Source organism: Periplaneta americana, chromosome 6 (assembly GCF_040183065.1).
Source record: "Periplaneta americana isolate PAMFEO1 chromosome 6, P.americana_PAMFEO1_priV1, whole genome shotgun sequence".
Lineage (NCBI taxonomy): Eukaryota > Metazoa > Arthropoda > Insecta > Blattodea > Blattidae > Periplaneta > Periplaneta americana.
The window spans coordinates 178,428,873-178,447,416 of NC_091122.1; the positions used below are offsets into that span (position 1 = coordinate 178,428,873).

The window sequence follows — 18,544 nt, forward strand, 5'->3', positions numbered from 1 at the left end:
AGTTCACATTCCTGCCACTACCGGCGTTACTGTACGTATCGGTACGTACTCTTCAGAATGAACGCCGTACTTGCTAGCCAACTTCTCTGCCTCTTAGGTTATACACCTGAGCTGCGGAAGTGTAGGAAGATTGAATTCTCTAGGTTCATCAGCTAGCCACATGACGACATACAGCGAGCCAAGACACATTTTGAACTGAACACCCAGTACTACTGGGTCGCTTTTAGCGTCGATGGAATCGGTGCTAACGAGATGGTAATTGGCGAGATGAGGACGAGAATTCGCCAATAAGATTGCCTGATATTTGCCTTACAGTTGGGAAAATCTCTGAAAAAACCCAACCAGCTAATCAATCGAAGTGGGGATCGAATCCACACCCGACGAACAGGCCTGATGATGATGGCTTTCTTTTTGTCCACAGTGCCTGAAGCATGCGCAGAAGGAGAGTACACGTGCAAGAACGGCCAGTGCGTTAACTCCACGCAACGCTGCGACTTGCAGTTCGACTGCTGGGACAAGAGCGACGAACTTAATTGCGGTGAGTAATGCAGCGTGATCGAGCCGGGTTGTAAGCGGGGAGCAGCAGTGCTCAGGAGGTATGCCATGCCGGTCTGCAAGTTGGGTTGCCTGCCAGGTTTCTCGTATTTACCCACATTTCCTCCACTCTTCCGTCTCGCGTATTTGATGCTATTTACTCCCGTATTTCGTGAAGATTTGTTTATTTATTTATTTATTTACTTATTTAATCTGTTTGTTTATTCATTTGTTTATTTAATTCCTTCATTATTTATTTACTTATTTAATTTATTTATGTATTTCTTTCTATGTTTCTTTGTTTGTTTATTTATTTACTCATTTATTGGTTTAAAATTTATTTAGTTGTTTATTTTATTTTCTTATTTATTTGTTTGTTTATTTGTTTATATATTTCTTTCTTTCTTTGTATATTTATTTTACTTATTTACTTATTTTATTTACTATTTATTTCCTTGTTTATTTAATTATGTATTTATTTTTCTGTTTGTTTAGTCATTTGTTTATTTATTTCCTTATTTATTTACTTATTTATTAATATATTTATTTACTTATGTATTTATTTCTTTGTTTTTTGTTCGTTTATTTATTTACTTATTTATTTGTTTCTTTCTTTATTTGTTTACTTGTTTATTTATTCATGTACTTATTTATTTATTTAACGATACCTCCATTCTGGTTGGATGATCGTCCACCTCTGCTTCGGCATGTGGCCCTGATGACAGCAGCCGGCTGGTCGGTCTTGGCCCTTCGTGGGCTGTAGCGCCACGGATTATTATTTATCTGTTTATTTATTTTACTTATTTACTTATTTTATCTATCTATCTAGTTATTTATTTATTTATGTATTTATTTATTTATTTATCTACTTATTTATTTATTTATTTATTTATTTATTTATTTATTTATTTCCGCTTATTTGCTTCTAAGCTGTGTTGTTGTTTAGTTAACTGTCCGAAGACAGGTCTGGACCTCAGAAGTGACACCAATAAGACATCACTCAAGAGACAGACATCAGATGTATACAAAAAATTATTGTTCTTCCTCACTCACATCGTCAAGTGAGATGTACTGCCTGATAATAGATGTACAAATCAGCCAGAACCCCAATCAGAGGTGTAAACTGTGTTAAGAATCTAATTTCCACTAACTTCGATTGTTTTGTCATTTTCCTTTAATGTGCAAGTAATCGTTTTATATACACGGTGTTTCAAAAGTAACGCATAATTGCAATTAAAATAAAATTGACTGGGGATTTTGGAAGTAAAAAGCTCAGACACGTCGAACCTCATATTTAGAAACAAACATATCGACTATTGTTGTGTTAATTATGATGTCATCGAAAACGTTTTTAAATGGCACCCTATAGTTTTTAATATCATATGAAAGAACATATTTTTTATATGTTTCATTTGTTTTGTACAGAAGTACTATGTTTATGGTTACTATGGTAACAATTTTGTTGTTGATATAAATTTAATAAACACATGTCATCATTGCTTGTAATGTGGCGTTGTTGAAAATATTTAGTGAATAATGTGATATTGCTACAACATTGTTATCTGTTACAGTTAATGAAAAATGTCCCTCCGGCAAGAAGAAGTGTGTTCATAGTGGGCAGTGTGTTTCTGCGGCATTCTGGTGTGACTTCATAGTGGATTGCCCAGACGGCTCTGACGAGACAGATTGTGGTGAGTGTTAAGACGTAATAATGTGAACATATTTCCGAGGAATCACTTCTGCATTAATAATGAAAATTCAACAGATGTACAGTTTACCTTGAATCAATATTTAAGGTAGAAATTCATGCGACTTCTCACCAGAATACAGATTTGAGTTAGACCAGCTATAGGGCTGTTCCATATGAAATCGATCAGTAAAAAACCTCGCATTTTTTATACTCTAATTTTATTCCCTATTTATACAAGGTGCTGAGGAGAGTGTATTTGCAAAAATATACTATCGAAAGTCAAACGGTTTTCGTATTGTTGAGCGACAAATTTTGCGTATTTTAGAAAAACAAGCCTCTTTCAGCGCTCAGAACTCTGGAACCATTTACTGCAGAACATTGAACGAGAGCTCATTTTGAAGCTGACATTTGGTAGGTTATGATAAGAAGTAATACTTATTTTTATTGTATACAGGGAGACAGATAATCTCATTTTACTTAGTTTTAGGCTTTTTGCCCATTTGTAAAAATGTAAAAAAATAATGAGAAAAAACCTTGCATTATTAAGAGGGATTCGGCATTGTTTGCTTAGTAGTATGGCAATAAGTTTCGAGGGTATTAAATATATTATTTTCACACGCCTAGACTTGAACGGCGCAGTACCGCACGCACTGGCCGAGAGCTGAAGATAAGCGAGCGTTGGGCGTCATTTTACTCCTGTGTTTATGAAAACCTGTGATAAAGCTAGCACAGCCATGACTGCTAGACTACATATCACGTGTTTGTCTCCTGGCCTTGCTTACCTCGGCTAGCTCCAGGGGCGGCCCGTCCTTATGTGCTACAGTGCAATGATAATTTTTGCTCAGATAATGTATTTGTAATACCACAGTACTTCATCTGCCATTTGACAATTTTCCGTGGTTATGTTCATGGCGCGTTAGAGAGTGTTTAGTCTTCGCTCTTCGCTCTTTGGTGCCTCAGGGTGTTCGTTGTGCTACTCAAAACTCTATGAGAATGTAGACAGTTAATACGCATGTGCGAAACTGAAATAACTGCTCTGATTGGCTATTTTTACGCGGGAAAGTGCTGTAGTCAGCTTCAGCACAACACAGCTTGGAGATTGCAAAAGTAAAGCGTAACGAAAGAATGCCTGTTTGTGGAAGAACTCGGAACTATTTACAACGTATTTGGTAATTCAAGTGTCCGACTGCTGCTGCCATCTGCCAGTTTTTTTAAGTTCCTCCTGAATCAGTCAGCAAGCGACGGAAAATGGAATCCGAAAATTGAAGCCAAGGAAGTAAATGATCGTATAATTCAGGAAACGACTCATCGTTTCCAGTCTTTAAGCTACCTAGACACAACAAAATTGTTAAACAGCGAATTTTTTTGACAATTTTTTGCATAATTCTCCTGAACGCGAACTTGAAGTTGCTGTCAACAGCTATACTGTACTGAACAAAAGAATGTTAAAGACACAACTTGGAGTTCTATACGGAAGACTCGACTTCCGAAATATAGATGGAGCTGTTCAATTGTTTCAATACATAGCCTCCAACAATTCACAGAATCCATTCTGTGAAGTAACGAAGTTGTTAAATATTTTGGTTACAATACCAATGACCACTGCTGAGCCAGAAAGATGTTTTTCTTGCTTTGAACGCATAAAAACATTTTTAAGGAACACTATGTCCCAGGATCGCCTCACTGCTCTTGCAGTACTGTCAATAGAAAATAGTATGATGTCCAAGATGGAGGGGTTTAACTCCAGAGTAATTGACAAGTTCTGCAGTAGGAAGGAACGTCGTATGGACTTCGTATTTCGTCACTAGGCGAGTCTCAAATTACGATAAATACATATAAGTGTATGCAGTAGGCCGATATAGAGATTGTAGCACACTCATTATTTTGACCACCAGCCGCTACTGGCTAGCTCCCTTCTCACAGTCAGCAGGTTAGTTCACGCGCGTACTATTTATTTTCTTTATTTGATATTTTCAATGCTTTCTTATCAACGTGCCATCAGTAAAAAATATGTGTTTATTTGTTCTTTCAATGCGGATTCTAACCATATATTTTTAAAATATTTTTTCGTGGCGAAAGGCGTCTTAATGAGGAAAAATCTAAATTTCTCCATTTCCATAAGAAGTAAGAAAATCTGTTTATATGTCAATATAAACTTTAATTTCTCAGCATCAAAATAAATCATGATTTTGGTCATTGGGTGAAAGGGTTTCGGAGCCACAACAGTTTAAAGTTGCTAATTTTATTAAAATACGATAAATTTAAATATTTTTAATTTAAACACTATGAAGTTCTGATGCCTCAAACTTTGCACAAAGCATTGTATCACAGTTCTCTACGTACAAAAAAAGTTTCATTGTATTTAGAAATTGTAAGGTCAATTTTCTATATATATTTGGTCGGTTTGAGATGAAATAACTCTATAGGAAAGACACCTCGCACCTTCCTTTAAGGGGAAAACTATAGTGAAAATCCGTCTTTAAAAAAAAATTACTTTTCCTGTTCCCATCCTCCTTCAAAAAAGTATCACACTTACATGTATGCAAAGTTTTTAGTTTTAAGGTGTTGTCCACCACTGTGAAGTAGCAGCATACCTGACCGTGAAACGAGGAGACCCGGGTTCAAATCCTGGTTGTGATTTTTTCTGGGGTTTTCTGACAACCCATTAAGAGCAAAGGAACAGATGCATTATAGGACCCACCCTAAATATAAAAATATGCAAAGCCACAAAAAAAAGGTCAACGGAAGTTGCGTTTTGATCAATTAAATGATCGATATACAGTATATTGTTTTCATTATGTTGCCAACCAATCAATATTGTTGTACATTAGTTTGATCATAATCATGGCGGCAATTTCGAATGCTATAGTTAAATATAAAAAAGAAGTGGATCAAATTCTCCCTCTTGATTTAAAATGTAGGCCTCGAAATGGAAATTATGCAATTATAAATAAGTTGTAAACTTTTTAGTAGCTTTATGCATGAGTAAAGACATGTAGGCTATGTTTATGGTTTTTTTTATGCGAATGTGGTTTACTTAGGAGTGAAATGTTTTGCGAAACATGCAATCCTGGGATGAGACTGAAGAAATTTAAAATTAAACGAGATGAACTCCTGTGGAATGTCATTGGAAATTACAAGGTATTAAATGATAGACACAGGAACGCCGTATCGCAGCACTTTGTGAAATCACTCGGATAACGGAGAAGATGATACGGAACATCTCTAGTGAGGTCCATGGTAAAATGCTAATTTTACACCAATTTTGTTTTTAATTCTTTGGTCCAGGGAAAATACTAGTAAAAATATGTTTTTGTGAAAGACTAGTATTTTCCCTGGACCAAAAATGCAGTATAAATTGAGTAGAATTAGTATTTTATAATATATTATAAAGATGACTAATATGAACTTAATTTCAGTGTTGTATTAATACCAATGTTGTGTTGTTTGAAAGTCTAATGTTACTGTGTTTAAATATTAGCTTTGGTTTCTTTCTTTAGCTTTATTTTGAATAAAATTTAATTTTTGTGTAACAAAGGTGACTGATACGAGCTTAATATCATTACTGTCGGTTTTATTAAATTATATATGTTTATAGTACTATGTATTTAGTATTGTTAAGATGGCATACTTGATATAAAAATAAAAAATATACAATATATAATCGATACTATGGAATACTCGGGGTGGGTCCTATAACGCATCTGTTCCAGAGCAAATGCTGGGTAACTATAGGTGCTGGACCCTGGACTCATTCGCTTGCATTATCACCTTCATCTCATTTAGACGCTAGATAACGTTAGCAATTGATAAAGCGTCGTAAAATAATTTTAAAAATTACACGGATAAAACATGGTGCAACACGATTCCAGTGATCAGATACCATTAAGTTAATGTGTGTCAAATATGATAAACCCATGCTGTTGTTGAAATAAATAATTAAAAATAGAATGTCGTAATATTTCTTTGTCTTGTGTTGCTTTAGGTGAGAAGCCGCCACTTTGTGGGCCAAACCAATTCAGGTGTAACAACAGTCAGTGTATAGATGCATCTCTGCGATGTTTCAACTCTGGTAACCCTCGGTATGGCTGTGCAGATGGCTCCCACCTCATCGGATGCAGTAAGTTCATTATTTCTGACCATAAAGTTCACACCAGTACTCGAAATAGCTCATGCAGATTGTTGCTTTTGACCAAGGCTGAAACCTGATATACAGGGTGTTTCAAAGTTATGGTAAAAAATTTAGGGATGAGAAGTAAAAACGAAGAGAAGCAAAAAAGTTCCAGTAAACATGGGTCCACAAATTAAGCATTTACGAGATTGGGGCCCGCTGAATTCTAAGTACTAGTTACAAAAGCAGTGACGATTTTATTTTATATATCAATCACGAGTCAGTAAAATTCATAATTTTGGCTTCAACACCACAGAAATATGATTAAACATACACAAAAGAAATTTACGTGAAGGTAAATAATCAATTCATAAAATCGATAGAGAATGAAAGACGAAATGTACCAATGCTAACATTGTGTACATAATAAATGTCGCCAAGAGGGCTATTAAGAACTCACCACGTGGGAACTGTAAGTTTGGTGTTACCATAGCAACAGAGAACAGACATACCACACAATGTGACATTCAGTTGTTTTTCCGATCATAGTGTTAATATCATGTCCAATCTTTAAAAAAACAAGTATAATATCGGATTGAAGTAATGATAAGTTTTTATGGACTTTATCTGTGATGAAGATGACTAAAAAATAGTACTAAGGTATTTGTATAATGTAGCATGGAGAACTACACGCTTCATAATGTTGCTATGTTCGGATAATGATTTCAGAAGTAAATAGTGTGAAATTTACTTCCAGAGAATTGGACTTGCCCCTCCAATGCATTCAAGTGTCGGAATGGTCCTTGTTTGAATAGCTCCATGGTGTGCGATCACAACATTGATTGCCCAGGAACCTGGGAAGATGAAGATGGATGCTGTAAGTACTGACCATTTTCAAAATCGTCCAGCAGTAGAATCTGTTTATTCAAAATCTTTACATTCATGGTACATATGAAAAATTAGCAACATCGAAAATTATCAGAATATTTATATAATGAATCCAACTTTCATAGTCAGAAAATTAAAAAATGGTTTATACAAATGTTATTTTTGTATGAGGAATGAAAATTAAATAGTAATAATAATAATAATAATAATAATAATAATAATAATAATAATAATAAATAAAAATTATAGGTTTCCCTTTAAAAATTGATTTACCTTCAAATTACCTTAAAACATTCTTCGAATATAACATAAATAATGTTATTTGCTTTTCAAATGACTTTGAAAGCGTCCTCCAAATAGAATAGAACCTCGATTATCCGTCGTAATGAAATGGAGAAGTACAATTAATCGAAAAAGACGGATATTTCGTTGTTTGTTATTATCTTATTTTTCAAAATACCCTTCATTTCTAGTGAAAAACAAAAACTGAATAGACTAGAGTGGACTATAGTGGACTTTATGTTGTCAGCAAAGAGCTGGATACATTGATTGATTGATTGATTGATTGATTGATTGATTGATTGATTGATTGATCGTCTTATTTTTATGTTCTTTTAAAGTAGTCTGTCACTTTTCTCTGAACATTATTTCCAGCAATTACATTTTCTGATCTTCATTGTAATTCTCCAAAGCAAAACAATGTCCGGGAATGAAGTGTCATCTATTTGCTTCAAAACCGTTATGAAGGCTTCCACTGTTTCGAGTGCAGTTTGTAGTGGAACACGCGATTCAAGCATCATTGGATAATTTGATGATCAGTTAGTCGAGACACGGATAATCGAGGTTCTACAGAACAATATAAATAATGCTATTTACTTTTGCTTTCCCACTTAAAGTCAATTAACTTACTTCAAAAGTTATTTCCCATTATCAATTCTTGGCTCCAAGGACAAAATGTGGCATTCTTACAGTTTTTCAGGAGCGAGCATTTAAAGTGTGAACAACTGTATAAAATCATAATAATCATATTTCATGACAACGGGCTATAGAGAAAAAAATAATAGAGATATGCATGTCATCTTTTGCCGCAGTAAAGATACCATCAGCAAACACAACATATCGTAAAATCTCATTTTCGCCAAAAATTGACATATCACCTTTTGCCTTGGAACTACAGAATTTAAATGTGCCACCCAGTATACCTAGGTAGCTGCCTCGGCCATTTGATCACTAGGCTGTATTAAAGCAACCCGAAAATCTTTGAAGCATGCTACCGCAACAAAATAAACTAATTATGTCTTGAGGATTTGGGTCCTTACAGTTAGTATGCCACCCAAAAGAACACTGTTATAAAACGTACGCGCTTTCCTTTATATTGTAACAATTTTTTCTTCCATGTTGAATCTTTCGTACACTACTTTTAACACTTGAATATAAATAATTGATTAAATGGCGATCTTACTCGTGTTAATTGTGTAAACAAAGGAAGACAAGACAAAAACTCAACAAAAACAAAAACACACAAAACACAACACAAACACAAGAACACAAGAAGTACATCACACTAACATACGAAAACAAAAACACGCACAAGATCGCATCCTCATTCAGAAAACAGAAATACAACATAGCATACAGAACAGAAAACACACTACAAAGACATCTCAACACACAAACAAATAAATACAACCACACAGGCGTATACAAACTCACATGCAATAGTTGCGACAGTTTCTACATTGGACAGACAGGCAGATCATTCCAAACTCGATACAAAGAACACATTAAAGCAATAACCAGAGGACACAATACATCTACATATGCCGAACACATAACTAATGCTAACCACACATACAATAACATAAATACAGACATGGAAATCCTACACATACAACCCAAAAACCAAAAACTCAACACACTAGAACAATATGAAATATACAGACACACCAAAACACACCTGATCAAATTCTCAACACACAGATCAATTTCAGAACACACACACTATTTGACACCACATTTCAACACTTTTCAACAATCGAACGCACCCACACAACAGGCAGCGAAGTTTGAGATGACGCCGAGATCTAGTAGGCTCTGAGGATGGTGTGAAGAAGCACCGAAACAGCTGTAAGCCGCACATGCTTACACAATTAACACGAATAAGATCGCCATGTAATCAATAATTTAACTTTTTCCTCCTCTTATAAACCATGGGACACGTGGCAACAATGTACCTACGCACGTTCGGTTTGCTGTTATTAAGGCAAGAAGGGAAGGAGACCAATTTCCGTGGTACTTACTTTTCAAAGGAAGTCGCTTGTGGATCAAATGAGCGAGCAAACTATACAGTGCTGGTACACTGCATTAAAAAACGTTATGAATGACCAATTGTGGCAAATGTAGAGTGCAACATATAAGCATTTATTGTGTGTTAATTGAAATTAACAGCAGCATTACACTCAGTACCCTGAATTTCAGTGTTTGCGTGTTCCAACGTTGAACCTCGGTGTGAATGTCGAGATATACACGTCAACTGCACGAACCTCGGTCTGGTGCGTGTGCCCCCGGACATTGAAGAGGAGATCACTTGGTTGTGAGTATGTTATCTCGCAAAATGAAATACTCCTTCCAACACAGGAAGAAACGCCGGAGTAATGTATTCGTACATGAAATCGTTTCCTAAAGATATGTTACCAAGATATATTCAATGTAAAATCATTTTTCTCGGTCGTACTTACTCGTACATTAGACCATTTATCATACATGAAAAAGTTATGCTTCAATTATTTCAGTTTGAAGACTAAATCGTAAAATTATCATTGTTTATTTCTAATCCATGAACATTAACCTCAGACACTAGACTTTTAGTTTGATAATTATAAATCCATTAAATCCTATTGCAAATGTAATTAATCGCAATTAGATAACTTGCTTTTTACCTGTAACTGTTCCAAACCACAAAGCGAGAAACATCTTAGAAGCTATATTCAGGACAAAATAACTTATTACTAGAGCCTGGATGTTAGGCAAAATGTCTTCTTCAAACTGAGTGTATGTATCAAAGACCTATTAGAGATAAACACTTTTCCACACATTTGGGGACGATAGGCCCAATTTTTATTTTGCCTTTATTTTTGCCTATTTTAAGGTTAAATGCCTTTTCCAGCCTTTTTACGTCGTTATTGTACATTTTCTACATTTTTAATACAATTAAAATAGACCACACATAAATTATATCAAAAAACAAAAAAGAACGGTTGTACAAATTAAAAATATTGTGAATTTTATTAGTAACAACAATGTAATTTATTCGTCACAACAATGATTCCTTTCTACAATTCGCCTTAAACGCTCTCGTCAACAATTGGATTTTCACTCAACACAGTATTCGTTATAGCACTCCACCGACGACAATGACAATTTACTTGGACTAGTACGAACAACAATGAACTGTTAATCTTAACTAATATTTACAAAGCACTATTTACAAATCAGAACTATCAGTTCTCAGTTCACAGTTCTTCTAGCTCAGTCACTCGAGTTCACAGTATCTCGAACCACAGACCTTCAGAGACAGTTCACTGTACTCGAACTCAGGTCCCTCCAACTGCGGTCCACTGCACTCGAACTCAGGTCCCTCCAACTGCGGTCCACTGCACTCGAACTCAGGCCTTCGAATGCTGATACAGTTGCGGACGCACACTCGAGTCGAACTCCGGTACACAAGTTGGCTTGCTTGCTCTGGCTTACTCACTGACTGGCTGACTAATCAACTGAAAACTGAAAACTATTCGAGTTCGCTGGCGTTTCTTCTTTTATAGCGAAATCATAGTTGCGAGAAATTTCTACAGCTGTGCAGAGAATTATCTGGATATCTCCACTTCGACGGACTTCTCGAAGAGTCGGGAAGGTCCGTTCCCCCTTCCCTCCGTAAGCAGCTGCGCGCGCGATCTCCCCTCGTCGCGTGGGCCCTTTCCCCTCTCTCCGCCGCGCGCCGTTCCTTAGTGCTCCGTGAAGCCCGCGCGATCTGCTCTCTTGCGGGACGCTGGTCGTGAGTTCGAATCTCACGTCGCTGTCACAATATATATTCACCTCACACAAATATTTGCTGAGAATCTTATTCTCCAGCAATACATATGTTCCCAAGAAGTCGTAAACTTTTCTCCCCTACCGATTCCATCTTTTATAGCACTTAACAAAGATGTTTGAACAATATAACCCTCAGTGCTCAGGTCAATTCGGGGTTTACCAGCGAAAGAAAGGGGATGAAGGAAGTATTAAAAGCAAGTCTCCAGGTCCCATTACTGTTGTCGCTTGCACGCACAAGTCACGCGTACTTTGAAGTCTCTATCCCTTCTCACACCCCTCTTTTTGAGACAATACACAGTCGGTTTTTCCCGATCTCTGAAAGAAAGTAGAGACAGTCCTTCTGAAATAAGTTGTTTTAAGTTGGCTCCAATCACTTCAGTAGAAGTAGAAAGATCTTTTCCCTCCATGAAAAACGTTCTCTCTGACAGGCGACTCACTATGACAGTTGACAACTTAAAAAAGCATCTTTTTGTGACATGTAACCAAGGAATGTGAGTACCATATGGGATAGTTTATTAAACATTTGTCTATTTTTTGTCTGTTTCCATTAATAATAAAAGTATATTTCACTGCCTATTTTTACTATTTTTAGCGCCTATGTGCCTGCCTATTTTAACTAAAATAAATGTCTAAACATCCGGGCTCTATTATTACAGTGTATCTCATACCTCTCAAATATAAAGTGAAAATGTAACATTAAGTAAAAATGATCACAGTTTTTCAGTGTGTAGTATTAGATGTACGTAATATGAAGAGTTCATTCTTGTTTTTGTCTGCTGTTGTTTTGTAACTTGTTATTCTGTTCCAGCCATATGGCAAATAACCTGATCAATTCCACATTCTCAGAAGATACATTTGAACAATTGGAACGCCTTTTATACCTGTAAGTTTTTACATTTGTATTAGAAACAGTTAAAATAAGGATTTTCAATGTGTCAGTTATATCGTTTTATTTTGCTTTAGTAAGAAAGTAATACTTTTAGACAGTCGTTTCGTAATGACGACTTTTCGATTCTCATTTTAGTATCGAAAAGTCAGTGATTTCCGCATCCATAAATTAGCATGCTTAAAAGTAAATTCCCTTACCTAAAAGTATTTTTAAGTACGCTAATTAGAAATACTGAAAACATAAATTCCAACTATTTATTTATTTAGGCTATTTATTCCTAACAACCAGCAAAACAATCACCATAGCCTACTAGATATCCGAAGGCCATGAAATCTATTTCCATACGAATGTAATATTCTTTTGTCTTTAACATCAGAAGTTCGGCATTGCGAGAGACCGAATCAACAATTTTATTCTCTTTAAAATATAAATACATTAGGGATTCTCGAGCGTCTATCAAAAAAAAATCTTGTATGAAACACGTGCGAAACTAGCATTTTAAGCACTCAGTCTTCACTTCTCGTGCTTAAAACACTATCATTTCACAACTTGTTGCATAAATTAATAGCTATTTAATATAAACATTGTAGTATTAATTTTTTTATTTTTCAGTTTAGAGGATTTAATTATATTACCGGTATTTTATTAGTTTATAAGGATCAGTATTAGTTTCTTTATATTGTAGTGTTCAAATATTATTTTCCATTTGCATTTGTTTAAGCACAAAAATTAAACTGTACATCATCAATCTGAATTTTTTTACGAGTTTAAAAACAATGTACACGGCAATGACCTTCAACAAGCCAGGTGAAGGAGTTGCTCATAGCAACACAACTTAATGTGTGCTCCCTGCTGATTGCAACATTGCACAATCTCATAATTCATGTATATTAAAATGCATGTTTTTTCTGGAAAACTCTTCAAAACATAACAAAATGGTGTTTGACTTTTTTGTTGCTCTTTACTGATGGAATCATCCACCAGAATTAATGAAATTAATTAGGGTTCATTCTGTATAAAGTACTTAAAAGGGGTTACCTATATTAGGACATATGTTCTTTACCAAAAATTCCAGGAAGTTTTATTTGAACTAATACCATAGGCTGTACTCAGCACCAGTAGTTCTAAAACCTTTCCAAGGAAATATAACAGACATTTTGAAGAGCAACCCATGAGGTAATATGCAGCAGCACTGCCGGTAATGGTTTGTGGTCAGCAAGTTCGTCTTGGTTTTTTATACGAAATTTCAAACAGATTATGAAAAAGAGTATTCTAAAATTGGCCGAGATAACTCCGATTTCTGGATTTTCATTTCTAAGAGTAAATAAACATACTTTTTTTTTTTTCCAGAGATCTAAGAAACAATAGCATCTCCAGCATTCCACCATTGGCGTTTCGAAACCTGTGGCGTCTACTTACTCTGAATTTGCAGTACAATTGCATCAGGATTCTGAGCAATAGTTCATTCTATGGACTCACCAATCTCAGTAATCTGTAAGTATTTTTATTTCATATTATGTCTCCAACATCCATCTGATCCTTACTGACGTGATGCTAACATTCGAGTTTTAAGTGAAACTACTATAGTCCCGTTGCTCAAATTTCCAGCAGCCAATTGCGTTGCAGGTCAGCTACATTTAAACGTGTGCGTCTTGTGATTCGCTGATGAAGACGTTATTCATTGCTTAAGGCTCGATAAATACTTAATATAATCGCCCGCCATTTTGGGTCTTTCGTTGGCCTTCGCAGAAAGTACAGGAAGACGTTATTTGCCGCTCAATTATTTGCTCAATTACAGTGCGTTTGATTTATTATCATAGGAGCTACGACATGATAATGTTTAACGGTGAGGCAAATAGATTCCTCGTATGGTAGCTCGGCAACGAAAGAACAAAAATGGCGAACGATACTACCTACCTAGACTTTATAGAGCCTTCACTTCCCAAGACGTAAGCAAAGAGGAGGAGTCACGCCGGGAATAACAGCGTCGCGACTATAGTATGATAATGTTAAACATTGAATGTTAAATATAGACCTACCTGTATAAAATATTTAAATTAAAAAATCAAACTAACATAAATATCTTTCAAATACATCGAATGAAGGAGATAATCTGTTTTCATATGGGGGGGGGGGAGAGAGGGCACTAAAATGAGAGAGAAAGAGAGCGAGAGGTAAAGTATAGGATAAAAGTTGAAATTGATTGTTAGGACAAATTTTTTACCTTTACATTTTTTCATTAAAAATTTTGCTCTGTATAATTTCAAGGAAAAATTGTTCCGGGGCCGGGCAATGATCCCGGGACCCTTTGCTTAGCTCACGAATGCTCTGCCCCAGGAACTATACACGACACCGTCACAATTGTCGTGTGTAGTTCCTGGGCAGTTCAATCGGCAGAGCATTCGTGTGCTAAGCAAAGGGTCCCAGGATCGATGCCTGGCCCCAGAACAGTTTTTCCTTGAAATTATTCAAACCTGCTCTACAGGGAGCTACTACCAAATACCTTACTATAACAATACCGGACAGCTAGCAGTTTTACGTGCGAACGACGCTGGTGCTGCTACCTAGGCAGCTGGTGTGGTGATACTCATGAAACAAGCTGTAATCAACTGCAATATATACTGTATTGTTGCTGGGCTAGTTAATAGTTTTATTAATTAGTGCTGTGTTAAAATGCCAGGGTGTATGTGTGCTGTTTATAATTGCTACAAAATTGCAGCATTACAAATTGCTCCAAATTGTACTTTCGATTTCAGAGGGATCATAAAACGTGAGTCAACAACATTCTTTAGTAGGCCTAATTCCTTCGTCTTTGTGTTGATAGAAAAATACAAATTGGCTTTTTTATCGAGACCTAATAAATGAATAGAAGTTAAAATGTATCGGAAATTTTAAGGTTTTGTCAAATTATGTTTTATTGTTGTCCACATGCCTTTACTAATTATTACAAGCATCAGATTACTATCAATTTTATCTTTGCAGTTGTCAGCAATGCGTATATAAAGCATTATTGCAAATTCATTCCTAATATCAGAATTGATTTTGTCTCACTAAACCAAAGAAAAAATATGTAACAATATTAATTATGGAAAGTAATATGAAGTATGCAATATTTCTCATAATATGCAGATTTGATAAAGATAATTTTACATTAAATATTAATCAACATTTCTTAAGTGTTTCATATATTACTCCACATTAGTAACTCACGTTTTAAACAATACCGGTAGTCAGAATCCCGCTATTTTAATATTTGTATATGTGGACGTAATTCCATCCCTCTCCGCTAGATGTCAGGTCCGCGATATTTCGCACTCACGCCAATGCTGCTAGTATATAGCTGTCCGGTATTATTATACACGGTATTTGCTTCTACCTGAAAGCCAGATTTGTATAATATATTCGTTACTGGAGGTACGTTAACTGGAAGCCACAATTTAAGTCACACAGTATTTGTGTGGACTCAAAGTTGGGTTCTGACGTCTTGTCAACCCATTTGAGTTGTGTGGATATAAAGGGAAAATTGTGACGGTGTCGTGACAACAATCACCTCCTACATAAGAGCCAAATTGGCTAGTCTCTTATATGAGACAACTCATCTCGCCTAAGGTATTCCGTGGTTTTCCTCAGGCGTAAGACAAATGTCGGGATGAGCCCTATAAGAAATGGGCCACGGACCTATATGCCCTTCCCCATATATATTCCCCTTTATTATAAACGATGTATGCCCTAGTTCAGATACTATAAATAGTCTATTAAATATACGAGGTCACTCAATTAGTCGCAAATTGAAAGGACAGGGACCTCTCAAATTGCAGATTTAGATTTCACGGCGCTTCTTCCGACGGCCTTCACATGCTTTGTCATCGAACAACAGATGACGGCCTCTTGCCATCCTAACGGCAAACACCAGCCAACTCCTCCTCGCCCCGTTCCGTGATCGCTTGATCAAATCTCAGTCACCCTCGCGTATGTGGTACCTAAGAGGTTACGTCCAATTTCGGCTTCCCCTTCAAAATTTTCTAGAGCTCCTTCAGAGGAGCAGTGTAACCCGGAGTGAGACTAGTGGCCAACAGGCTTGGAGCTCACATATTTAGTTTTGTACAGTCCCCAACCCCTTGCAAGGACGCGTTTTGCGTACCTTTTAAATTTTCCTCCCAATTCTCCTTCGATTTTTCGATTTTTCGGTGTCGTGTATAGTTCCTGAGGCAGCTCAATCGACAGAGTATACACAGACAGACACACACAAACAATATGTAAGAAAAAAACAATTTTTCAGTAGTATATGGGATGCTGAAATTATGTATTTGTGTAAAAAAAGTCTAAATACATTTTTCCGCATTAGAATATTTTCTTTTTATGCTCCATGTAATGAGAAAATACCAAAGGAATTATTACACCCGGAAAGTAATTTCAGACGCTCTTCTAATATTGCCATACTTAAATTTGGAAGTGAGTTTTTAATGGTTATACAAACAGGAAAACTAAAAAAGAACCAATAAGAAAACAAGTTTTGCTTATTACTTTCTATAAAAAAAAAACTGGTACATGCATTTTTAATTTTTAAACCTGAGCCTTGTTACAGAAATAATGACTATGAAATCATTTCACGATCAGAAATCAACCTCATATTTGTTGTAATCTTATAGTATTGGAGACTTGTAATACTTGATAATGAACATTGCTTTCAGATTTGCTTTATGACTGAACAAGTACCGTAATGATTTGATTTGTATTCAGAATTGACTGATTAACTGATCTGTTCTTTTTATCCATTTCTTATAGACATCTACAAGGCAATGGTATTCAAGTTATTGAAGCTATGGCATTTTATGGACTTTCATCTCTAATTTTGCTGTAAGTGTATTACAAAGAATATTTTAAAATTAATCATTTTATTATAATCCAACTAAAACCATTTTCAAAATTTCTGACATAGAAATAGATTTTGAATCGAAAAATCATTCTATGAAGATAAACTCATAGTATCATATCTACAGAGTGTCCAAAAAGTTTCCATACATATAAAATATCAGTTCAGTCATATAATGTGCTCAATATAATGGCTTTAGAGAATCAAGCACAGGTCGGTGAATGTGTTCCAACTTGTTTCGATCCAAAAACTGCAACATGTCCATCGTCACATGACAAGCATCGACGTTACGGGCTTGCAGATGAAGGATATTGGGGGTGGGAAAAGCAACGAATGTCTATTTTTATCTATTTTATGGTATATAGCTCATTCTATAGGTGGACTACAGAACTGTCCAGTTTAAAAGTGGAAATGTCCGTGTAAAGTAACGTTAAAAATTAGGTACACTAATTAAAAACCAGGAATTTTCAGGTATTAAAACTTGTTTTTCTCATTAATGATGTGTCGTGACATTCCCTGTTTTCTCTCGACACCTTTAAGATGTTGCAAGTCCCAGATTTTCTCCTGGCAGACCTGCAACTTAAGTTGACCTTAGAGGTAAAACTCAAGGTGTTTGAAATCTGGAGAGCAGGTTGGCCTCATTGAACACACTATCTGACATTTTTGTTTTGAACTTACATTTGCTATGTATGGAGTCTTTTGAGATAACCTCTATGGCTATTAAGTATTCAACTTTATTCCCATAAATATATTAACCAATAAATTAATAATAATAATAATAATAATAATAATAATAATAATAATAATAATAATAACAATATCATTATTATTATTATATTATTATTATTATCATTATTATTATCATTATCATCGTCATTATTATTATTATTATTATTATTATCATCGTCGTCGTCGTCATTATTGTTATTATCATCATCATCATTATTATTATCATCGTCGTCATCAGCATCATCATCATTATTATTATTATTATTATTATTATTATTATTATTATTATTATTATTATTATTATTATTATTATATGTGCGACAGCCATAGAGGGCTAAAACCTACCAGCCAACTGCTGGTCTCACTTCGATATGACGAGAAATGAAAACAATTCAATTTTAATAGATTAACTGCTTGTGACATCAATTTATAACTTACAACTGAATACCTACATTCTAAAACATATATTGTATTTCATATTACAGAGATCTCAGTTGGCAGAGGATCCACAACATTTCTCAGGGAGCTTTTGTTGGACTCAGAAGTCTTGTAGGACTGTAAGTTGACAAAATATCCTAAGCTATTCTTGTATGTTCATCAATAAGTCCTGTACTTAATATTAAATTGTTTCACATACGGTGCCCTTAAATTAAAAAAGGACAATAAAAGTATTAATTAAATTTCATTTCTCCATGTGTGCATTGCTGTTTATTTTAATCTCTGCTTAGCTGAAACCATTCT

General features: G+C 35.3%; 1 protein-coding gene across 2 annotated transcripts in view; it reads left to right on the forward strand.

Moving 5' to 3' along the window:
• The window catches only part of LOC138702079 (G-protein coupled receptor GRL101-like), a 929,248-nt gene that overhangs the window by 863,271 nt on the left and 47,433 nt on the right, over window positions 1–18,544 (forward strand). For both annotated transcript variants that reach the window (XM_069829620.1, XM_069829619.1), the window contains exons 12-20: window positions 422–538; window positions 2,106–2,225; window positions 6,210–6,344; window positions 7,093–7,212; window positions 9,702–9,816; window positions 12,121–12,195; window positions 13,552–13,695; window positions 16,987–17,058; window positions 18,289–18,360. In XM_069829620.1, the coding sequence (XP_069685721.1) occupies window positions 422–538; window positions 2,106–2,225; window positions 6,210–6,344; window positions 7,093–7,212; window positions 9,702–9,816; window positions 12,121–12,195; window positions 13,552–13,695; window positions 16,987–17,058; window positions 18,289–18,360 (970 nt within the window). The remainder of the gene's footprint in view (window positions 1–421; window positions 539–2,105; window positions 2,226–6,209; window positions 6,345–7,092; window positions 7,213–9,701; window positions 9,817–12,120; window positions 12,196–13,551; window positions 13,696–16,986; window positions 17,059–18,288; window positions 18,361–18,544) is intronic.